This window comes from Canis aureus, chromosome 35 (genome assembly GCF_053574225.1).
Source record: "Canis aureus isolate CA01 chromosome 35, VMU_Caureus_v.1.0, whole genome shotgun sequence".
NCBI lineage: Eukaryota > Metazoa > Chordata > Mammalia > Carnivora > Canidae > Canis > Canis aureus.
The window spans coordinates 30,411,809-30,436,768 of NC_135645.1; the positions used below are offsets into that span (position 1 = coordinate 30,411,809).

A 24,960-nucleotide genomic window follows, 5' to 3' on the forward strand; every position below is an offset into this window, starting at 1 on the left:
CCATGCTCGCTCCCTCATTCTCTGTCTCTCAACAGCTCTTACATCCACAAGTCTATGGATTAATGAGGGCAGGGGCCAGCTCCATGCTGTACCTAGTTCTAAAACCAGTGGAGTGCCGGTTAAAATGGATCGTGTCTATAGTCTCAGGATGGCCAAGGATCATCTCTCTCTTCAAAGTCAGGCTGAGAAACACTTTCTCCACGTTTTCCTAACCAACCATCCTCCATCGATCTGAATACACTGAATGCTTCACATTCAGCTGACGTAACATTTCTAAAATTTATTTGTGCTTAATCTGAAACAAGATTTAATACTTTTGAAGATGGGAACAGATGAAGAGGACACATAGGCTATACAGGCAACAACAGGCCATGCACTTAAAGCTGGTACATCACTGTATATCCACTACACCTCAACGAAGAAAGAAGACAGGGATGATATTTCTACTTTCCCTTGTTCTATTCAAAGCTGATTTGTATAATAAGTCCAATAACAATCAATAAATATGAAATCTGAATGTGTTCAATTGATTTTACAAGGACTACTTAGTTTTTTTTTTTCCTTTTCAAGCTTTCTATTTTCTTTGTCTAATTGTAAAAATGAGGGGGATCCCTGGTAAAAACGAAGACCTTAGGTACAAGAATGAATTAAAGTGATAATAGCAGAAAAAAAAAGTGATAATAGCAGGATTCTCATTTCTACCCTAAGACAAATGCTTTTCATGTTTTACTTCTGAATATGATGTTGTAGGTTTTTTGTTCTGCTTTGTGGTTTTTACGTATATTTATCAGACATGCATATTTTCTATGTAGGATGTGCTAAGGAAGACTTTTAAGTTAAAGTGTTTATTTTCTATATCTTTAGAGACTGACCTTTTCTTTGCTATTAATGTTATGAATTTCTAAAATGACTAGATAAAAAAAAATAAAATAAAATAAAATGACTAGATAGTAAACCAACTTGCATTCTTGGAATAAACTAAACTTGAACGTGATCTAGTATCTTTTTTGATAAAATTGTTAACTATGGCTTTTTATGCCAGTGTTACTCAAGTTTTTTCATGCCTTTACAGTTATTTTCCCCTCTGAAAACATTCTTGTATAATTTTCAAGATATCATCATCCTCATGAGTTAGGGACATTTCTTTTTCTTACTTTTTGCAAGGATTTGTGTATGATTAGAATTAGACAGTTATTAAGTAAGTGTATAATTATGGTTCTCTTTTAGGAAAGTTTTTGTATATTTAAACTAGTGCTCTTTCAAAGTTGGTCTTTGGACACATGTAAGTCCTTTTCTAACAAATGTTAAGTTGCATTTAACCATTCAAAAATATCACAAACCCATCATCCTATCTAAATGGGGAAAATACATAACATATTTTCTTGTAATTCAAATGTGGCCAATTTAACCAAAAAACATGGATGGACAATATTGAAAAAAATAAGGAAAGACTTACTTTGAAAGACTTTCCTAATTTTATTGCTGTGGACACTTTGATAGAAATGTTCTAACCTCCTTTCTCAAATTAGTTATGAATGCATGAGAACTTGTGTCATGAGAGTTTACTCTAACAAACTATTTCTATATATTATCAATAAAATAAACATAACATATATATTGTCTATTTTGAATATTGCAGGGAGTTAGTACCCTTGAGACAAGTGCAGATGAAAACTTTCAGAGAGAAGCAAATAGGACATAGCAAGAATTTGGCATTGTCACTGCATAATGATATCTTATTTCAGCAATATTTTTATCATATGTCCAGGAGATGGAAAGGTGTAAATAAATGACTAAGCTTTTGGTGTAAAGTGGATGCTCACACCAGTATAGAAATGCTTTAATTATGAGTGATTGTCCTAATATTCTGCTTACTATATTCCTTAATGATGTAAAGTTACAGTGACGCATTATTATTTATTATTATTTTTAAATTTCAGAAAATAATCCCTCCCTAAATACCAACAAACACATCAATTTTATCTAATATAATTCCTTCTGTGTCACTAAGTAAAAAGTGGCCAATGGGGGTCTTCTTGGATTATGAACATCACTTGACTAATGATGTGATGGCAGAAATATCAAACATTTGCTAAAAACAAGTTCCATCTTTTTGAACTTCAGCTAAAATTGATAACACATGTTAGTACCAAGTTCTGAGCAGAGACGGTGCCCCCAGCTTTCTGCTACTTTGAAGATCAGAGACTCTCTCACCTTCTCTTGTTTAAGACCATCAAGCTCAAAACGTATCATTAAAATTGTTTAGGGTTCAACTCAAATAAATGGAAATATAATAATTGAATAAAGGGCTTTCTCTAAATGACTTGAAAATAATACCTTATAACAGATGTAGTGTTTCAAGCGTATAATTAATAGCAATATTAAAAAGAATTACCATGGAGCAAAAAAAAAGTATAGCTTTCAAGAATGTTTTTCTATACAGCAAAGATTAACTGATAGATTCTCAAATCTACCAGAAGTGGTAACTTAGATTTTCATAGCTCGATTCCACTTAAAACTGTATTCCTAGATAATTTTATTTGATTTTGAAAGTATCCAGAAATAGTGACATATAACTGCTATTCTGAATTACAAGGGAAAAAACCAAATCTCTATGAGTGGCCTGATTTGCCAGAGTCCCACAACCAGTTGGGTTGAGTAAACACTTGAACTCTGACCCTCTGATTCTTAATCCAGATAGTGATATAATCAGTTTTCTTCTTTAAACACAAACATGTTTATTATGTTTTAAGCCCTGTATCACTCTTGGGGGGTGTGTTTCTGAACCTTGCAGTCATATATTCTCAGGAAACAAAGAAGATAATAGGAGTGGATGAATCACTTCTCATGACAAAATTGCCTTAACATATTTATATGTTAACTGCAATGTATTAACTTTATTTTAGGGCATTTCTGTTTCCTCTCAGATGTTATAGGGTACCAGATAGAGCTTTTATATATGCCACGAAAGGAGTTCAAAATCTAATTTAGGTCTGCGACTCTATTATGTGTGCACTATATGAGATGACTGGGATCTATATCGTCGGATTTGGCAGCCTTTTACATGCTTATTTGACCGGGGAGATTCATCAAATTTAGAACTTTCACCCTGAGACTAAGGCAGTTGTAACCCATATTAGAATGTTACAAAATCAGACTCGAATAAGGCATTTAATGGATAATACCTATGATTTTTAAAAGTCTTTTTTTTCCTTAACGCATTTTTTTCTGCATTTTGTTCTTGGGGATTGTTTTACAGATTTCTTTGCCAGCTGACGATAGCTCATACTTGATGATTTCATTTTTATACTGAAGGAAAACTTGCCATAATAATTATGGCTTAATGTTGCACATCATTCAGTGAATATTGAATTGATAGGTAACAGTCAGCAAAATGTAACAGGTCATTTTCAATAATTCATTAACACTGGAAACCTCCCCCCCCGCCCAAATCAATTTACATTCGGTAAAATAGAAGAACCTATCAATAAACTTAAATTTAAATCTGATGTCTATTTTGAGCTTCACTTTTATCTCCTCTTCTAGGAGGTGTAGGTGTTGGAGAAGTTAGGTGATAATTCTTGCCCATGCTAAAATGTCATGGTTTTCTCCGTCATTCCCTAACTGCTGCAAGCAGTCACGCAATTGCCCTTCCTTGCAGCATGCGTTCAATTTGATGAACCAAGATTGAAGAAAGACCTCTAGGTAGAAGATATTGCTTTTTTTTTTCATTCAAAGTATCAATATTTTTATTTCTTAACGTTGCTAAATTAAGAACCTAGTACGATCCAGGTTCTATTCTCAGTCACTGATTAAAAATAACATGGATTTTTGCCTTTTATGAGAGTTCACATTTTTTTAGGTATTAAGGGTTATTAATTATTACTAGAAAATTTTTGAAGCTTGAGGGATTCCTTCCTATGATCAAGTTATTAGGGGAAACTTAAAAAAAATCAAGATCAGAAAAAAAAATCAAGATCAAATAAGTAGAATACAAAATGAAAATTAGAAACTCATTTTTATCCACTGTTAGGGCCAGGGGAAGACCAACCTTCTGACGCTATCTCCAGCACTTTCTAATCAGACCAGCCACTTGCTCTGTATAGTTATTGTTTGTTCAAATATAAAATGGAATTATCATATCTGATTCACAGGGTAGTGATAATAATGAAATGACATCCATGGTGCAATGTGTGGCATACAATGGTCAACCCATAAAGAAAGCCTTACCCAAAAAAACAAAAAAACAAAAAACAAAAAACAAAACAAAACAAAACTTTATGTAAGTTGAGTTAAAAGAAAAACAGCTCTACAAGTACAAATGAGTTTTCTCCCCAAGAAGTGCTCAAGATCTGAAGGACCCCCTCTTGGTAAGGATGATTTAAAGGAGAATAAATGACGAATTGATTATTAAAACCCCAGTGAGACACAGTTCTGTAATTCCACGGGCATTAGCTAGTATGGTCTTAACAAAGGATTTGAACATTTTCCCAATCCTTACTAACAGTGTTTTTATTAATAATCTAAAAAACAGTAAAAAAAAATGTTCTTCGTCAGAAAAGATTTCAGGGCTACTACTAATATAACCTCATTTTTAGGAGTATAAAGGGAAAAATGCTTCTTACAATATTTAATACGGGCTCATAGTTTATGGTTTAGTTCTACATTACTCAGTTCTTAATCTTATTTATTATATAAGAAAACTCCAAAGCAAATCAAAGTACATTTCAATTTTACCATGCTCTTGTGAGAAAGGAACTGCCTTTTTAGTCACACTAAGATGAGAATAGGTATTAGTGCCATTTGGAAAGTGCTCCATGTAATGTTAAAGAAAAATATCATTGTGAAAAATATAATGTGTAATGTCTGTGGGTAACCATAGAATATGTAAATGTGGTGCCAATGAATTATCCCCTTAAGGATGCCAAATTTCCTGCCATATGTTGTCTTTTGCTCTAAGTAGTTTGTTGCCAATTTAGCTTATTCTTCATCCTGTGCTCCAAAATCTCAAGGAAAAAAAAAAAAATCCTAGAGCATTCTCAAGAGGTTTTCATCGGTAACAAAGCCAAAAATCACATATCTGCCTCACAGGATTCCTTCTGAGTCTGGCTGGAGAAATGATCATGGAAATAAGTCCAGATCTCTATCTCGGGCTATGAGGCAGCGTTTCCCCAGACTGGTCAGAGCTCCGTCTGGGACCCTAGATTAGAATTATTTGAAATCCACAGAGTACCAGGAAGAGGCCATGGGTCTAATGTGATCCCAATCTTTACAGCTCAGGAGCATTCTCCAAACTCACATAATTGTCCTGAAGTCAGGGAGGTAAAGATTTGGGAGTTTAACTGAAGCTGTTGACCAATAACAGAAAAGGCAGCTCCCTGGGAGTTCCCAGCAATTCCTGTCAAAATCGAGTCATTGTTGTTCCTCATCCTTCTGCACCACAGAGACGTCTTTATGATTCACTTCTGAATCATCTTTTCATCAGTGGACCTTAATACCACCCCATTTTTTAGCTCCTAAATTTTCCCAATTTTTGAAGATCTAGAATAGCACTGTCCACATATGACCAGTTAGATATCTTTGCTCTCTTACTGAAGAGAGACACGTTGGCCTCAAATGAGTTTTTCTGTTAGGACTGACAGACAGCTATTAAAAAAATAATAATAATCAAAATCCTTTAACAATTGAGTGTGGTTTTAAAGACTCTCTGCTCGACATGGCAAAAGTTTGTCTTTCGACTTGACTTACTCTTAGTAACCACTCCCTCCAGTCGGATGATGTTGGGATGGTCAAATTGTCCCATGATACTTGCTTCTCCTAGGAAGTCTCTCCTCTGCTTTTCTGTGTAGCCCACTTTTAGGGTTTTTATGGCCACCGAAATCTCTTTTTTTGAAGGAAGTTTCAAGCGGCCACTGCACACTTCTCCAAATTCGCCTATCAGAAGAACAAAACAACGACAAAAGGTAAGGACTTATGTCATTAAAAACAACAACAACAACAAAAAACTGTCAGTGGAGAGCAACTGTTTCCTCTCAATGATCCCATTCAAAATATTTACACCTTTGATCTGCAAGGTGTACGCTGTAGGCCTCCAACTTATCTCACAAGATGATGATCAGAGACTCCCTGAGAAACTCCAGGACATCTACACCCCACTGGAAAATGGATCCAGTGAGTAGCCTCGTGCATTTTGAAGTACTACACTGTGAATAATAGAACATGAAAGAACAATGGGAACGTTGAAAGCTACAGCTAATAGGGTTTTACCTCCTTGTTCTCATAGCAACTACTTCCTCAGGGTAATCAATAGACCAGCACAGATATATTATGGGTTGAGCAATGCATTAAATTTCACATGTTTCTAGCCATTCTGTTATTATTAAGAGGGCCAATTTAGCTGTATACTCAGACTCTGAGAATGAGAACAGAAGCATCTGCTACCAATTCATTTTATTGGAGTATTGGCATGTTGCATTACTGACATACTAGCTATAAAGTTCTCTGAGCTTCTGGAAGGAAGAAGAATGTACTAGTATCAAAAAAAGCACATCTTTTCTACAGAATCACTATAAATATTTTCTTAGATTCAATGTCTTCAATAAAAAAATGCATGATTAATCCACAATTAACTGAATATGGAGTGTTGTTCACTTTTAAATAGTCTAATCCAACTAATATAAACTTTCTAGAACTAGTTTGAGCACCAACTTCACATATATTGTTAATTGAGGAGATATACCCATAACTCTTTCATCATATTTTGAGTTTTCTGAGAGCAGAGACCTTTATATTCACTTCTCTAACCCACTGTTGCCACGGTAATTGTCACAAAGTAGTGCCACCCATAGATTGTTCCTTGTTCATAGAGGAAATCCTAGAATCATGTGGATTATTCTGTCTGATTTGTACAACACCTTAAATGTGTTTTTTTAATATCAAATGAGAAGTTTTTCTAAAAAAAAAAAAAAAAAGCATTAATTACACGGTTGTCAGGCCATCTGTGGGATGGAAGAGCATTCTTGGTCCAACCTTCTCACTGCGAGTTTTTGTGTAAGCTCCACGCCCCATGGATCAGCCAGAGACAAGTTGTCAAGAAGTAAGATGCTTCTTCTCTGTATTTTGTTCAAGTGTTTCAGCCCAGAAATGCAGCAGGTTATTGGTTTACCAGCTGCTTTCCTACAAATGACTCGCTTCCCTTCACGAAGCTGTATGCTCCCCCAGGCTTGACCCTTTCTCCGGAATTCAGTTCTGTCACTGTTTCTAAAACGATGATTTATGCTATAGCTTGTCAAAGTCATTTAAGGTCCAAAAGCAGTTATTTATACACTTTTTAATAAATACTCATCAATTGGCAACAGTATGACAGACACGTTGAAAAATACGGAGTTACGCTAAAGAAGGCAGATCTCATTTCTTCCCTTTGAGGGAGTGTAGAGAAGATAGTGACATTTGGGCTAGACTGTTCTTTTGGATTATGGGGAGAATCAGGTACAGAATTTGAGAACATTCATTGACTTTTGACGTCCAAGGGAGAATATGGCATTATACAGTGTGTGTATCAGGGAGAGGAATAATGATTCAAAGTAAATAACTGTTAGAATTTGTAAGCAAGAATAAGGGTTCTGGGGTGCCTGGGTGGTCAGCCAATTAATTGTCTGCTCTAGGCTCAGGTCATGGTCTCGGGAGTCTTGGGATGGAGCCAACGTCAGGCTCCCGGCCCCACGGGGAGTCTGCTTCTCCTTTTCCCTCTATTCACCCACCTTTGTGCATTCTCTCTCTCTCAGATACATAAATAAAGCCTTAAAAAAAGAGTAAGTGTCCCTTTCTCTAAACTGGGTTCTTGGAACGTTGCCAGAGAGCCCTCGTTCATGTTGTGTCAACATTAAGTTTGAGCAAAACCATAAGGAATCATCCATAATAAACTTTTACTTTCTGAAAGAAAGTTCTGCCATTATCATGAGTCAATATGTTGTGATGGGTCTTGTTTTGAATTCTGATGTCATCATCACTCATTGTAGGTGACAAATCACTTGTCAGCAGACTTGTCAGCACAGCAGACAGCACAGCACTGTGGGACAGAGCATGGACTCTAGGGTCCAACTGCCTCTGTCACCTATTAGTGTATGATGTTGAGCAAGCATTTTAACCTCCCTGTGCCTTTGTCTCCTTCTCTATAACATGGGAATACCAATTGTGTCCAACTCATAAGGCCTTCGTGCAATTAAAGGAATTAATGTATGGACGGACACATAGTGCGTGTCTTCTATGTGTCCATTACTATTTTCCTCTCTGAGTTCAGACCCACCTTAGGAAAGATAAATTATCTATCTACCTCTGATGAGTTAGGTCAAGTTGAAGAATAAATATAAAAATGCTTTATAAAATGTCCAACTCCGTATTGATGTAACAAGAGGTGGTTGTGGTGATGATGGTGAGAACAAGGTTCATGCCATGTTGGGTAGGTATTTGTAAAGGAGAGTGCTTCCCCCTCACTCGGGATGTCAGGGAAAGGGTTCACATTTCAAGTGGGTCAATTAGGGTTCCTTTCTTTCTTCTCAATGGGATATCTGACATACGGAAATGTCTATCTACCTCCAAAATTCAGAAAATGGTGTTCTCACAATGCTAATTCTTAAAAACCCCAAAATTTTGAAATGCGATTATTCCATCAGATAAATACTAGAAATGATCACCAATATATTATGCTGAACATAGAAATGTCAGATATTAATTCACTTCTCTTTATAATAATTTAAAACAAATGGGTTAGAAAAATTAACAAAGATTGGGCAAATGCAACGGTCGACCTTTCCACCTACTCAAATTTTGCATGGTCTTATTCAATTAACTTTGAATGCATAAAAAAGAAAACTTAGTTCCTGTCATTCTTGTCATTTCTAAGTAAAAGCACAACTTCAAGAAGATCATTTGGAAGGCACTGCTTGATTTTTTAAATCCAATTAGTGCAGCAGTTTTTATTTGTCCTCTGAAATAAAGTATGTGTTGTGTGGATGGGCACACTGGATTCTGATTAAAGATGCATGATGCAAAATTGCTCAAAATAAAATTTCTTACCCTTATGTCACTTAAAATAGGGAAAAAATCTATTTGTGTTTAAGTAGAATGGCACTCTGTCTTAGTTTCAAATTCTAATTTCCTACTGTTTTAATAAGAGAAGCATAATAAAAGTGCATATGGGACAATGCTGGTGTGTCAGCTAAGCATTGTTCATGAACTATCTCAATTAATCCTCACAAAAATGTGAGAGGAAGGCACTACTGTAGCTCTTAGTGTCTAGTGCAGACTTTGAAATTGGAAAGTCTGAGATTCAAATTTTGATTTCCCTATTAATAACTATGTGACTATAGGTCACTCACATTTTTAGCTCTTGTTTCCTTATCCAGTGAAACGGAGATAATGCCAATCCAAAAGGCTAATGAAATTAAATAGCATTCAAGTGAATGCCTAGCATAGACTAGGGAGTTAAACAAATATATTCAAATATATTCTACCTTCAGAAAATGTCTGTATTTAATCTTTGAAATAATGGTTAGATGGAAGAATAAAAATGAGAACTGTAGTTATTATTAATTCCACTGTTAAAAATTTTACTACTTTGAGAAAGCCAATTCATGGCTCAGTTTTAATTCTGTTATTTGAAATATGGGTATAAGTCTTCTGATTAGTCAAAGTATAAATGAGAGTTTCCCTTAAAACTTATTTCTTTGTATAAGATCTCTGATGGAAAATTAAGAGAATTAGCTCACATATATAGAGTCTTTCTGCATATTTAATTGACTTGTAAAGTCCGTTCATTGACCGTCTTTGACTCAGCCTTTTAACAATGGAAGGTAGTTGCTATCAATTTAGCATAATTATTAAGTTTTTATGGACAGCGTCACTTTTAGAAATTTAAAAGGAGATTGGAAATGAGTAAGTGTATAAATGAAAGGCTGGCTGGGGATAGATTGTTTTTGAAGTTGTGGAAATGGTACTTTTATACTATACTCTCTATCATCCTATTGTACAATTTCATCCACTTTTGTAGATATTTTACATTCTGCAAAACAACATGCTAAGAAAACTTGAGAGCTCTCAAAATCTTGACCTCTTATTCTATCTTGGTGATGACAAACCCCTGCAAGGGGAATCAAGATAGACTAGAGTTGGGTGTGGACAGTCTTATATTGAAATCTTCTAGGAGTGGTGTAATCGGCCTCGAAGATACTCTTGTTTGCAAACAAAGCCACACAGATTTATTGCTCTGAATGTGGCAAATGAGGATATTGGCTACAAAACCCTGAAAATGGGCACAGGTCTAATTTTTTGCAAATATGTTTGAAGGGAGAAATGGAAAAAAGATGATCCGTTGTGATCTTTCTTGAGGATCGGGGATTATTATTAAATGAGTCAGTGCAAGTAGCCTTTCCTTTTGTCTCATTTATCAAATGCCATTTTCAATGAATGTGTTTTGTCTCACACTACTGGGTACCAGATATCTGGTATAATCAATAACATCTATATATTTAAGCTTTTACTAATGCAGAGGGCCCCCAAGTTCAAGGTCCTGAGGTGTCTGCCCAGCCTTGTGGACACTAGCTGAGCTTCTTGTCCTCACATCAACTGAGGGTGCAAAGTCTCTGTGCTACATATGCTCCCCAGATTTCCATGCTGGAGAACAGTGCACTCCTGTGGGACAGCAATGCCAGGACCACAAAATCCTCTGCACCACAGGGCCACTGACAAAGCTCTACACAAAGAACTATACAACTGAGAGACAGTGATCAATGCATATTTGTTTCAACTGGATTGACAAAGGTACGCCATGAATGTGTATATTCTTAAGTCTTAGATTGTGGAAAAAGAAGCACATGGTCTACTTTCCTTTTGTGAATTACTGGTTCCATGTTTTAATATCACCTGCACATGTGAGTTTTAGGCAGATAAACTATCAATAAAGTTAGAGGAGCAGATTTCATGCATTATCAGTTTATTTAGCTGATACGGAATTACTCAGGTTGTCCTACTTGAGTGGCAAGTATGGCTAGAATTCTAAATACTGCCTTGAGGTGCAAAGAAAAAAAATCATAAAGAAAAAAAATCATAAAGAAACAAAATCATACGATATTTGTGTAAAGATGTATCAGTCATAGATACACAGTACTTGCAGAAAATATGATCTGATCTGTTATGTGTAATTCAGTGAGCCAATTTCTTGATCTTTCTACTTCCTACATCAACATAACTACTTTGCATTTGTTTTGGAAACAATACTGACCAATGAGATGATGGAATAAAAAACTATTGTACAATATTGTTTATTTTTACTTCGGAGGACTTAGTTTTTATTTGATCTCAAGCTACCTGTCTGTAGGTGCCATATGTTTATGTGCATATGTAACAATACTGTTACTTTATGAGTATGGTTTTTATTGGAAATACACAAGTTCTATTCTATGAGAACAAGCTTCCACACAAATGCATTAAGACTGTATGAGCCTACAGGCAGATATTAAGGTGGTGCACTGCACGCTGCTTAAACTATCCACTCAAAAACAGTTCTGAATGGATTTGTGTAAAATGTGTCATTTATGATTTTGTGTTCTCTCTTTAATTCCAAAGAAGTTTCTAAAATTATTATTATTATTATTATTATTATTTTACCCAAACCAAAATCTTCATGTAGTGAGCTTATTTAAAGTAGGACCCTGTTTTATCCTGTTATCCCTGCACAGCCACACAGGCTTGGTGACATGGGACTCGGGTAGCCAGCGGAGGATTGAGCTTTTGTGGCTGCTGGCTCTGAAATCCAATAAATAAAAACGCCGGCCATGGTCTGTGAGTCTGTAAGTCTGGCACCTTCGAAATCATTACATTCCATTAAATACTCCCTCGTTTATTTATTGCCTGCCTTTGATCATGAAAAAAAAAAAGTCCCTTTTCATAGCAATACAGCTGAGGCCTGAGAACTTGAGGGACCCGGGCAGCATTCCTCTCCGTAGTGGTGATTTGTCATCACCATGCATGTTGGGGGTGGGATTGGGTCGTGGTTATTACCTGCTCCAACAACTTTGTCGATGGATATGTTGGTGGCATCCAGTTCCTTAGCAAACTCATGAACTGCTTGAGTAGGGTCTTCGTACGTGTGGGGGTCAACGTAGGTCCTGAGACCTGGAAGTTTCACTGTGTGCAGGAAGGAAGGAGAGAAAGCAGGCGTTAATGGAGCTAGATGTAGGAAACCTTAACTGAGGCAGTTGTTTAATCACATTATTAGTGGGGTGGGGGGGAATCCCCATTATGAAAAAGTACATTGATCTGTCGTTTATTGTCAGGTGTCACAGCAGTCGGTAGACACAGAATTTGGACTAAGTATCAAACGACATTTCCCATAATGAGACAAAAGAGGAACCACTGTGAGTTTTCTCCGCAGAAACATTAGACAGAAAATGTACTTTCGAAAAAGGGATCTCATGGGGAGGGTGGTTGGGAATTGAGTAGGCCCAGTGGTCACCCAGTCCCCCAAGACGCACTAGCACAGGAAGCAAATGTTCACGATGACGCCACATCTGACCATGAGTCAAAGCTTGTGAGACGATTTCATAGGGCAGAAGGGCAGCTGGGACACAGAGCTAAGTTACCTGAAGGCCACGCAACAGCACGTCTTTGTCGGATACCATTCTGCGTTTAGTGACATTCACAACCAGCGTCCCCGCCTGCAGTCACAGACCTCCTTAACCCCGTGAGGAGTAGTCTATACACTGCATCCCATGCCTGTACCAGGGCAGCGTCACCTCGCTGAGACCTTGCTGGACCGCATTTCAACACAGTTAAAGGCAGTATAGATTCTTGGGGAGTTTGGTGATGGTGCTAAGGAACTAAATTCTAAACATGAATTATATTTACAACTTATCAAATATAAACCTCTCTCATAATATGTGTATTTATTCAATTATTCTGAAGATGAAAGAGCATGGATAGAAGATCCTGGAGAATCGTTTTGGATTGGACATAGTTCTAATGAGGTTCCTATCATTTGGAAAAAAAAATAAATCATATTGGAAATGATTTGGAATGTTCAATAACTAATTTTCTCTAAAGTAAAACCATTGTCTTAAAGTAAGCTCTAGGCCCAATGTGGGGCTTGGACTCAGGAACCTGAGATCAAGAGTCAGTGCTCGACCGACAGAGTCAGCCAGGTGCCCCTAAACTAGATTTTATCAAAAAGGGAGACTGGGATCTATCAAAGTACATACACATGCTCTGACGGTAAGGATTTTATGTGCGTACTAATACAGTGGGTTTTTACTTTTGATTTTGGACACATCGGTAAAAATATATTGGTAACACTGTTCCAGCAAGGGGCAGGATGCCTGATGGTGATATATGGCTTCATTTATCCCACTATGTTTTCAAAGATATTTTGATCCCAAAGAAATGAATAAAATCAGATGTTATCTTTTTCCAATATGATTTTATAATGAAAGAATCTTAATGACAAATTGCAAGTGAACATTGTGTGATGACTGGAGACTTCTTGGAGTCCATTTTGCTCTTTGCTTGAGGTGGGCATGGAGATGGTGATGGCAATTACTCTGGGGAGCCGGCCACACGGCACACGCTGGGCCAATGGGTCCCACACGGCAGAGTGCGGACTGGGCCATTACGAGTCCGCTGACCTACAGGCCGTCTTCATGAAGGCCACGGCTATGCCACATCATAGTTTCTGTTCCTGTAGCGTATCCACGAAGGGTTTGAGTAAAGAAATAGGAGCCTATGGCACCCCGGGGGCTCCATCACTTAAGCGTCAGCCTCTGGTGGCTCTCGCTCTCTCTCTCTCTCTATCATGATCTTTCTGTCAAATAAATACAATCTTTAAAAAGAAAGAAATAAGGATCCCTGGGTGGCACAGCGGTTTGGCGCCTGCCTTTGGCCCAGGGCGTGATCCTGGAGACCCGGGATCGAGTCCCACATCGGGCTCCCGGTGCATGGAGCCTGCTTCTCCCTCTGCCTGTGTCTCTGCCTCTCTCTCTCTCTCTGTGACTATCATAAAATAAATAAAAATAAAAAAAAAAGAAAGAATCCTAAGAAAAGCAATGGATCATAAAAATAAACGGTGGTTAGGAAGCAAAAAAATTCAGTGTTCCCAGGCTGTGTGTAGAGAGGATTCCAAGACTGTAGCTTAGGAATGGGACGGGGGGAACCAACGGAGGAGAGAGGCCGATGCTCCTCCGACGCGGGCCTGCGTGGACACGGGCACAGCAATCCCCCGGGGCCAAGTGCAGGGAACTGGGGAGACGCTCTCCAGGGAGTCACGCCCGCAGAAGTGGGGAAACGGCGTGGGCTCTGCCCCTGCTCTGAGCAAACATGGACGGGGCGGCTTTGGAAGGTGAGAGCTGTGCTCCAGAAGCTTTCCAACTCTGGGCAGCTCCGCAGAGAGAAGGCTCTGGAAAACCTGCGGTGTGCCCGCCCGACACCGGCCAGCATCAGGATTTTCGCTGGAGGCCGTCTGGTCACCGTCACCCGCGTGCCCGAGGTCTCGGGAGGCTGAGACCCGCCGTCCCCTCGGGGCTGCCGCTGGGGGCTCCAGCTCCGCTCACCGTGGGACGCCCGGCGGCCGGGCTGCTTCGGGGGCCGCGACGCCCTGGAGCCGCGGCAGGTGGCACAGCCCTCCCGGCCGCGCTGCTCCCAGCTCCCGGGGCCCACCTGCAGGGCCCCCGATCGCCCCCAGGAGACCGCAAGGTGAGGAACTAGGAGCGTGCGGAGCTTTACTATTCCTTTGCAAGGAAAAAGAAACTTTTTAAAGATACGATAAAAATTAACTTTTCCCCAAAAAGGATATTTTTTTCTTGTAAACAATGACAAATGCCTTTATCTTGCCCAACGTAAGGAAATCAACTTGGAAGCATTTTACCAGCATCAGGATTCGCAAAGACCAGCATAAAATGGGCTGTGAGGAGCAAAGTCTGAGACATTTTAAACAAGCACAGGCTTTCAGCAGCCCTGGGAGTGGCTTTAGAGCCACCCTGTACCTGTCAGCCCCGGGGCGGAGATGCCTCGCTAGATAATCTGAAAATTCCATAGTCATCCCCAAATGAGATCAATCACATTGCTCGCCTTAAGTAAAACCACATAAATTGTTTTCCTATGCACACAAAACTTGGCGAACAATGCAATTAGAAACACACACCCCCCCTTCCCCCCCAGTAAGATCGCCTGTTCACTGTGGGCGCCTCGGCTGCTGACTTTTAACTGCTGACCCCAGAGGCTGCAGGAGTCAGGTGATGCAGGATACCAGGCACATAATCCCTTCACACCAATAATTAAGGGCAAGGTACAGAGTCACTGGGCTGTGTCAAGAAAACCAGATAATAAACACATGCACACGTGTTAAGCTGCACTACTTTACAGCTCGTTCTGTGCAAACACAATAATTTACATTTCCATTTTACCAGCATGAGTTGCCCTAAGGACAGCAAAAAATAAAAAGGCCTCGCCAGAGAGGGCAAGGGGACAGGATCTCAGGAGGTGAAACACATTTCTTTCCTTTTGAAGCAATGTTATAGGATTTGTAACGAGGCTGGAGGGAATCGTTCATAGCTAGAGCTTTTTAAAGTAATACCAGCTAAATGGTCTGAAATAAAACAGCTGCAGCATTAAGACGCAGAAAGTTTACAACATGCACAGAAGTTCCTTTATACCCCTATAGCTCGGATAAAATGCATTTCTTTTTTGTCTGTCTAGTCATAAAGATATTGTGCATTTGAAGAAAATTAAAGTTTCAACCAACTCCACCAGGAAAACCAACGGCTGAAACCAGACCGGAGCGACCCAGGCATCCTGCTCACGACTGGGACACAGACATTTACCAGTGTTGCAAATTCAGGAGATTCACAATTCTGACGTTAAAAAAAAAATCAGTACAGTCTCGCTGTGTGGGCGATATTTACACTGACTGTCCAACCCCAGTGAAGAACCGTTTAATCCACAGGAAGGTTGCCGCTCTAATTGGTTCCTTCATTCTTTTAAGATGCTGGAGTTGGTGACCTAAGTCATCTGAAATGATGGGGGCGTCGCTCTTACGAGCATAGCACTTGTGCTTTTGTGAATTATTCCACAACCACGGCGATGCGATGCATGAACCAGACCACACCGTCAGTGAACGCCGCCCCGTCTCCCTCGCACGTCAATTCACATTTGCAAGATGCTCTTTTTCTCCTTTTTTTGCAAGCTACCGTGTCCCCCTGCCTGTTAGCCGCAGGTAGTCCGCTTTTACCTGCGTTATAACTAGAGCTATAGTTGTATCGAGTCATTTATATGAGGTATCACGCGGAATTGAGCATATTTTCACAAGGCGGCAGTGAATGCCGAGGACAGCGATGCTTACGTGAGTTATACTGAGATTATTCAAGAGCAGATGAGTATAGTCTGTCCTAATTTCCATGGGAACACGCTGTTCCCTTTGGGTCCACTCATCAGTAACAGGCCACAGTAAACTGAACCATAGTTTGGAAAATCAAAGCACCTGGGATGATTTGTTTTGCGCGAAGGGGGAAAAAGGAGTTTTCTTATTAAACACTTCATTTTCTTAAGAAAAAGTAGTTCTTTTAGAAAATATTAAAAAGAGACCAAATGGATTGGTATTAAAATCTGAGGGAGGGCAGCCCGGGGGGCTCAGCAGTTTAGCGCTGCCTTCAGCCCAGGGTGTGATCTGGGGTCCCGGGATCGAGTCCCACCTCGGGATCCCTGCGCGGAGCCTGCTTCTCCCTCTTTGTGTGTCTCTTGTGAATAAATAAATAAAAAATCTTAATGAGGGAAGAGCGCTGGCCTTCCTGCCAGGGGGATGTGGTGGGACTCCAAGATACAGTTTGGTTGACAACACGGAGTAAAAGGTATTTCCCATAAACAGAGGCTGCTTACGTGTATTTGGGGGCTGGGAAGGGGAGAGGCTCCTACTTGGGCTTCGGCAAAGGACGAGAGCAGGGACGGCAAGGCCAAGGCCAAGGCCGGGGGGCGCAGCGCGGGCTGCGCGGGCGGCTGCGGGGCCCGGGGGGGGGGGGCTCGCTGCGCTCCCCCCTGCCGCCGCGCCGGGCAAGGCTTCCCGTGGAGCCTCGGGTTCCCTCTGCATTTAAAATGAACTGAATTTGCTCAATTCGTTCATGAACTGGCTTTTGCGGTTTCCATGCCGGGACTTACGCTGTCCGTTGCCGAAGTGCAGCCGCTTCTCGTCCGCCCCGGGCTTCGACTTGTTGTAGCCGCAGAACCTGCAGGCGAGTCGAGGAGACAAGGCGGGGGAGCGTGTAGGGCGCGGGCCGCGGGCACAGCCGGGACCCCTTTGCCTCAATCAAACGCGCGGGTGGAAGCCTGAGGGCTCCGTGTTCCCCAGGTCCCTTACGGAAGGGCCCTCCCCCTGGGGCTCCGCACGGCCGCCCAACCCGGGGCAGGGGAGGGGGCGGGCGCAGGGCGCAGGGCGCAGGGCGCAGGGCGCAGGGCGCAGGCTGGGCTTCCACGGTGGCCCGGGCCGGGGGTGGGGGGGGGGCGGGTACAGGTGTGAGGAGTGGGGTGGGGTGTCGGGGGAGGCAGAAGCCGAGCTACGGGGAGAGAGGGGCGGGGGGGGGGGGGGCGACGGGGATCCAAGCCGCTGCACCCCGCGCGGTGACTGGGCGGCCACCCAAGGGAGCAGCAAAGAGCCGCGGACCTACCTGCCGATCAGGACGTAGGTGACCACGGTGAGGAGGATGACGGCCACGGCCGCCGAGATGGCGATCATCACCACGTGGCTGTTCTCCCCAGAGATGGAGAAGGCTGCGGGTGGAGGGAGACAAGGAAAGGCGAGGCGTGAGCGCAGCGCAGCCGACGTGTGCCTCGAGCCCCCCCCGCAGGCCCTCACCCCCCGCGGCTTCCTGCCTCGGGCAGTGTAAACGGAACTCCTCCCTGTGTGCTAGGGGGGTTAGACGTTTCCTATAAACGAGCTCGAAACTTGGCACCAAGAAGGTAAAGTACTCTGTTCCACGGCAGCGGTCACAGGTGAGACAGCCTGCTCTGGTTTTCTCTAGCCTCCGCGCACACTCATTGGGTGGGTGGCCCAGGCGCTACCAGAGAACCCGGAGAACGGGTAAGATTTCCTGGAATTCAGGATAAAGGCTTCCTTTTTTTTTTTTTTTTTTTTAATTTATTTTTTATTGGTGTTCAATTTACTAACATACAGAATAACACCCAGTGCCCGTCACCCATTCACTCCCACCCCCCGCCCTCCTCCCCTTCCACCACCCCTAGTTCGTTTCCCAGAGTTAGCAGTCTTTACGTTCTGTCTCCCTTTCTGATATTTCCCACACATTTCTTCCCCCTTCCCTTATATTCCCTTTCACTATTATTTATATTCCCCAAATGAATGAGAACATATAATGTTTGTCCTTCTCCGACTGACTTACTTCACTCAGCATAATACCCTCCAGTTCCATCCACGTTGAAGCAAATGGTGGGTATTTGTCATTTCTAATAGCTGAGTAATATTCCATTGTATACATAGACCACATCTTCTTTATCCATTCATCTTTCGATGGACACCGAGGCTCCTTCCACAGTTTGGCTATCGTGGCCATTGCTGCTATAAACATCGGGGTGCAGGTGTCCCGGCGTTTCATTGCATCTGTATCTTTGGGGTAAATCCCCAACAGTGCAATTGCTGGGTCGTAGGGCAGGTCTATTTTTAACTGTTTGAGGAACCTCCACACAGTTTTCCAGAGTGGCTGCACCAGTTCACATTCCCACCAACAGTGTAAGAGGGTTCCCTTTTCTCCGCATCCTCTCCAACATTTGTGGTTTCCTGCCTTGTTAATTTTCCCCATTCTCATTGGTGTGAGGTGGTATCTCATTATAGTTTTGATTTGTATTTCCCTGATGGCAAGTGATGCAGAACATTTTCTCATATGCATGTTGGCCATGTCTATGTCTTCCTCTGTGAGATTTCTGTTCATGTCTTTTGCCCATTTCATGATTGGATTGTTTGTTTCTTTGGTGTTGAGTTTAATAAGTTCTTTATAGATCTTGGAAACTAGTCCTTTATCTGATATGTCATTTGCAAATATCTTCTCCCATTCTGTAGGTTGTCTTTGAGTTTTGTTGACTGTATCCTTTGCTGTGCAAAAGCTTCTTATCTTGATGAAGTCCCAATAGTTCATTTTTGCTTTTGTTTCTTTTGCCTTCGTGGATGTATCTTGCAAGAAGTTACTATGGCCGAGTTCAAAAAGGGTGTTGCCTGTGTTCTTCTCTAGGATTTTGATGGAATCTTGTCTCACATTTAGATCTTTCATCCATTTTGAGTTTATCTTTGTGTATGGTGCAAGAGAGTGGTCTAGTTTCATTCTTCTGCATGTGGATGTCCAATTTTCCCAGCACCATTTATTGAAGAGACTGTCTTTCTTCCAATGGATAGTCTTTCCTCCTAGGATAAAGGCTTCCAATGAAGCTTGTTCCACCTTCAAGATCAGAGTTATGGGGCAGCCGGGGTGGCCCAGCGGTTTAGTGCCACCTTCGGCCCAGGGCCTGATCCTGGAGACTCAGGTTCGAGTCCCACGGCCCGCTCCCTGCATGGAGCCTGCTTCTCTCTCTGCCTGTGTCTCTGCCTCTCTCTCTCTCTGTGTCTCATGAATAAAATAAAATCTTAAAAAAAAAAGATCAAAGTTATGCAGGTTCTCTATGACACATGCCACATACAAACTGTTCACCTAGTCCAGGTGTTGGCACAATGGCCCAGGAGGCAAACCTGGCCACCACCACCAGGTTTTGTAAAGCCCAGGAGCTTAGGATGATTTTGCATTTTTTAAAGGGTTGTAAAAAAGTCAAATTAAGATTTTTTGACATGTAAAAATCATAGAAAATTCAAGTTTTGGTGCCTATTGGTAAAATTGCATCAGACCGTGGCCGCATACACTTGTGTGCTGGCTTCGGCGGCCTTCTTGCTACCACGGCCAAGCTGAGTGGGGACGACAGGACTGTACCCCGGGGCCTAGGACACTCCTCTCTGGGCCTTCACAGATTATGTTGGCTGACCCCGGATCTGGACCCGTGGTCCTCTAACTCTGGGGATCACTCAACCACTCGGGAATCTCTTGGAAAAGTGGCTTCTGATCCAGTTGCTGTGGAGTGGGGACAGAGCCTGTGCCTTTCTGTGAGCTCCCGGTGACGCTGGTGACTCTAGCGCATGTGTTGAGCAGCACGGATGGAGTCCAGGACTCTGAAGGCCCCTTGTCATCTCCCTCTCTGATCCTCCGCTCTTGAGCGAATTGCTGGCCTCTCTATGCATCTTTGTCCTCACTCTCTGGTTGCCACCAGAAGCTCCTCACTGGCCTCCATCTGCGTGGTGACGGCCTTGTTCCCCTGACCTCCACCAGCTCGCTCTCAGCCAGGAGATGCTTGCAGGGCTCTCCCGTCACATTTAAGATCACATTTAAGACAGATCCCCTCGCAGAGCAGGTGAGGCCAGGGTAAGGCCAGGTGAGGCCAGGTGAGGCCAGGGTTAGGCCAGGTGAGGCCAGGTGAGGCCAGGTAGGGCCGGGTCCGTGCCTGCAGCCCCCAGCTGCTCACAGGCTCCCGGCTACGGTCACCCCCCGACTTCTATATCGAGTGGGCTCCCAGCACCACGCCTGTCACAGGCCCGTGTTTTAACATGCTCTGCGCGAGCACTTCACACACATCTAACAGACGCATGAGGGACGTAGCAGAAGAGCTTAGAAGGGCGACTTTGATGGTTTGGATCATGTCCTCGTCAGGAGCCAGTATCAGGGTGCAGGGTGGTCACAGGGTCACTTCGGAGGCTCGTCACCGTCGGGCGCCGCACGTTTGCTCGGGAGGCGGGAGGCGGTGGGAGGGCCTCCCCCGGCCGAACCCCGAGGCCGTGCCGCGTCCTACAAACCATTCGGAGGAGGTTTTCCCGAAAGCGAACTTCTTTCTCTCTTTCTTTTTAAAAAAGATTTTCTTGATTTATCGGAGAGGAGCGAACGCGAGACAGATGGCAGGGGAGAGGGGAAGCAGGCTCACCCCGGGCAGGGAGCCGGAGGCGGGAGGCGACCCCGGACCCCGGGTGACCCCGAGTGACCCCGGGCTGAAGGCACCCGCCACCCGATGGGGCCCCGCGGCGCCCGCTGCCCGGGTTCTGGCCCCTTCGCCCCCGCGAAGCGCGCTGGCCCGGAGCTTGTTCCTGCGGAGCTCGAGGCCTGCGCCTGCACCTGCGGTGTGACGGGACACCGCTGTTTTGAGGAATAAAGGGGCTGATACGGTTAAAACACTTAAAATAGTGCCACGCACACAGTAAGCGCTTAACGAACAGCATGTATTCTTATTATTCCACTTCCCGGTGAAACACGGGCAGAAAGTGCTGCGGACTCAGGTCCTGCTCCCTGAGGGCCTCCCGTGCCCGTGTGCCCCAGCGTGCCCCAGGGTCACAGTCCCTACTGGAGACATCGCGGTGACCCTGGGAAGCCCTTTTACTCCTATAAACTCTACAACCTCAGCTTCTCATTTATTTACTTATTTATTCATTTATTTATTTGTTTTACTCTGCCATCAGAGCCCTGGGTCAGGTCAGTAACTCCAGAACATGGAGATTCTAGGCTCCTTGACTCCACCTCGTAGCTATGCAACCTAAGGAAAAAACATATAAACTCAGGGTCCTAGTCCACAGATAAAGGAAAAGATAGTACCTGACTGGCCATGGAACAGGACAGATCAAATGCTGAGGATGTATTATGGCATCAATACAGGGTTCTAGAATCAGACCCATCACATACCAATGCTGTGATTCTGGGAAGCTTATGTAAACCTCCCTATTCCTCAGTTTCCTCACTGGTATAAGGAAAAACGATAATCACTGTAAAAAATAAGATATTTTTAACCAAGTTCAAAAAATATTATCTAAATTCCAGATAAAAACATACTTTGTTCTACTGAGAACTATATGTGTTATGAATAAGAACTTTTCATATAACTTAAAATGAAAACTAGAAAAAAAAACTTAAAAAATAAGTACAATAAATAGCAAACTGTTAAGGAAACACAAGCACGAGTCTTTTACATATATATATTTAAAATATCAATACATAACAAGACTCTTAAGTTCCTAGAATTTTTATGAAGATATCTTTTAGATTAAAAAAAATAGAAAGTTAGGGGCACCTGGGTGGCTCAGTCAGGTAAGCATCTGCCTTGGGCCCCAGTCATGACCCTAGGGTCTTGGGTTCAAGCCCATGTGGGGGCTCCCTCTCCCTCTCCCTCTGCCCCCTTCCCCACTCATCCTCTTCCTCACTTGCTCTCTCAAGTAAATAAATAAATAAATAAAAATAAATAAATAAATAAATAAATAAAATCTAACCACTCAACTCGAAGATTCTTATAATTGAGAAAGAGGATGTCAAGAAGTCATCTTTTCCTCATCCTCTGTATCCATCAGTGGAAGTATTGCAAATATAAAATGTACTTGGCAAAACCCCAAGACCCTGCAGTTTTCAAAGGCAGTATTTCTTAACCCTAAGACACGGAAGCCTCAGTAGGGGTTCATGCAGCATGCTGCTGCAGCAGCGTGTATACTAAATCGGGAACCACATTCATACATTGGAGTTTGTTGTTCCCTTTGCAAACGTACATATCAGATATAGCCGAGTACTGATTAAGAACATGCATGGTGTTCCACGCACACATCAACATAATTGGTGTTTACCTAATGGTGATCTGACTCCTGCTCCCCAATGTGCCTACTTTCTACCACAGGATATGATGAACATGTTTTTCTCTTCATAGGATTTGTGATCTTTCTTGGGAAAGCACATACAGATTTCATCATTGATGCCTTAAATACCACTTAAAAGTCCGGAAAAAAAACTCAATTCGTAATCATTTCAGAACAAGAAACTTTTCTGCAGGGCACCTGACTGGCTCAGCCGGTGGAGCATGTGACTCTTGGTCTCCGGGTTGTGGGTTCGAGTCTCATGCTAGGTGTAGAGATCATTTAAACATAAAATCTCAAAGAAGAAAAAAAAAAAAGGAAAGAAACTTGTTTTGCAGTACTTAAATGTTACAAAAAGATTCAAAATTACGAATGTTAAATTGTAATTAAACTTTGTTATTATGTCATCTAAAATGTTAGATTTGGTTTTAAAACTCCTTCAAATGCTGGGCACCTTGGTGGCTCCGGGGCTTGCCCCCCAGGGTCCCGGGGTCAAGCCCCACATCCGGCTCCCTGCTCAGCGGGGCATCTGCTTCTCCTTCTGCTCTTCCCTCCTGCTCATGACCTCCCTCTCTCTCAAATAAATAAATAAAATTTTACACAACACAAAACAATGACAAAAATGAATCTTCTTCACATGTGTCACGATGTCTTCTAACATTTCCTTTGTAATGCTCTCAGGGAGTGGTTTCTCCTCGGAGTCGCAGAGCGGGGCCTGCGCTGGAGGGAGAGGCCTGCCCGAAGCCCGCGTGGGCGCCTGGCCATGGACGGGAGCGCCGTGCAGGCCGCCAGGGGCCTGGGGGCCGCAGCTGCAGGTTAGCAGCCGGGAGGTGGAACAGACTCCCCCGGGGCGCCCGGTGGTGGATATGCACCCACGTCACAGGGGGACCGGGTCTTGGAGCGGAGATCTGTGCCCTCCAGGGTCGCAGCTCCCTCTCCGGTTAACACTGTCATGTTTCCACCGTGAGCCGCTGCTTTCCGAGCACACTAGCTTCTAGCTTCTCAGTACCCGCAGAAGGTACCGCTCCTTATGGTGGCATTTCTGATCACCTGACAACCTGGGCTATAAAACACCTACTTGATGGGGTAACTATTATAATGACTTGAACGGCTTTCATAATTTCTGTTAGTCCTTAACATTTCTATTAGGTGTGGATTGTGGGCACAATCAAAATATCACTGTACCAAAGCCAATGTGATTTTAGGACATGAACAAAGCACTTGGATAGGGAACATACTTGTCAGGGGCCATGGCAAAGTAGAACCGTCCAAAGGGATCCCTGGGTTTCCTTTCTGGACAGCGCTGGCCCTTGTCAGACCCTCCCCGATAATCTGTTTCTAAAGGGTGTTCATCTCTGACTGCCTCTCTAGACTACCATACGATGGTGAATTTAAGTGACTTGTAGAATTTCTCCCATTATGATTAAAATAAAACATTCCCTAGAGACATAACTGGTTTATATGCAGCAGAAAACATGACTCCAGTCACATTTATTGTCCTATAGGACACTAACAAGTTTGGGACACATTGATGAATTAAAGTATGCCTGATTGCCTAAATACATAGACACACAGATATGTATTTATATGTGTATATGTATTGTTTCTTCAAATTTTCCTTTAAACCAATTTAATCTAAATAAATAAATAAATAAATCAGTTTAACCTTTTATAAGATATAATAGACAGATAATATATATAATTATAAATAATAGTCTCCTCATTATCCTCATTAATTAATAAACTAAATAAAATCTTGAACATGCGTTCAGTCCGTATCAGAGCCTCGGCCATAATATCACCTTTTTGAAAGTTACATTTTAGCAAGGGTTTTTCTAATATGAAGCAAATGCATTCGAAGAAAAGAGAAACGTTTTGTTAAAGTGTTTGCCAGTTTTAGACCAACTTTTGCCAAATTTGGTGTCAGACGCACGAGACCATCCAAACTGCTTGTGAATGTGAATGCGGTGATAAATCTGGTCTGGGAAAATCCCTCAGCTCCAAGGAATACAAGACTGAATGTGCTGAGGATTAAAACAGTATTAAAATCCTTGGGCAGCCCCAGTGGCCCCGCCTGCGGCCCAGGGCGTGATCCTGGGGTCCCAGGATCCAGTCCCACGTTGGGCTCTCTGCATGGAGCCTGCTTCTCCCTCTGCCTGTGTCTCTGCCTCTCTCTTTCTGTGTCTCTATGAATAAATAAATAAAATCTTAAAAAAAAAATCCTCGAGGACCAGCAAGCTTCG

General features: G+C 42.5%; 1 protein-coding gene across 4 annotated transcripts in view; it reads right to left on the minus strand.

Moving 5' to 3' along the window:
- The window catches only part of EPHA3 (EPH receptor A3), a 329,015-nt gene that overhangs the window by 47,226 nt on the left and 256,829 nt on the right, over positions 1-24,960 (minus strand). For all 4 annotated transcript variants that reach the window (XM_077883995.1, XM_077883997.1, XM_077883996.1 and 1 more), the window contains exons 8-11: positions 17,700-17,802; positions 17,194-17,261; positions 12,058-12,183; positions 5,749-5,934 (exon numbers count right to left, since the gene is read on the minus strand). In XM_077883995.1, the coding sequence (XP_077740121.1) occupies positions 5,749-5,934; positions 12,058-12,183; positions 17,194-17,261; positions 17,700-17,802 (483 nt within the window). The remainder of the gene's footprint in view (positions 1-5,748; positions 5,935-12,057; positions 12,184-17,193; positions 17,262-17,699; positions 17,803-24,960) is intronic.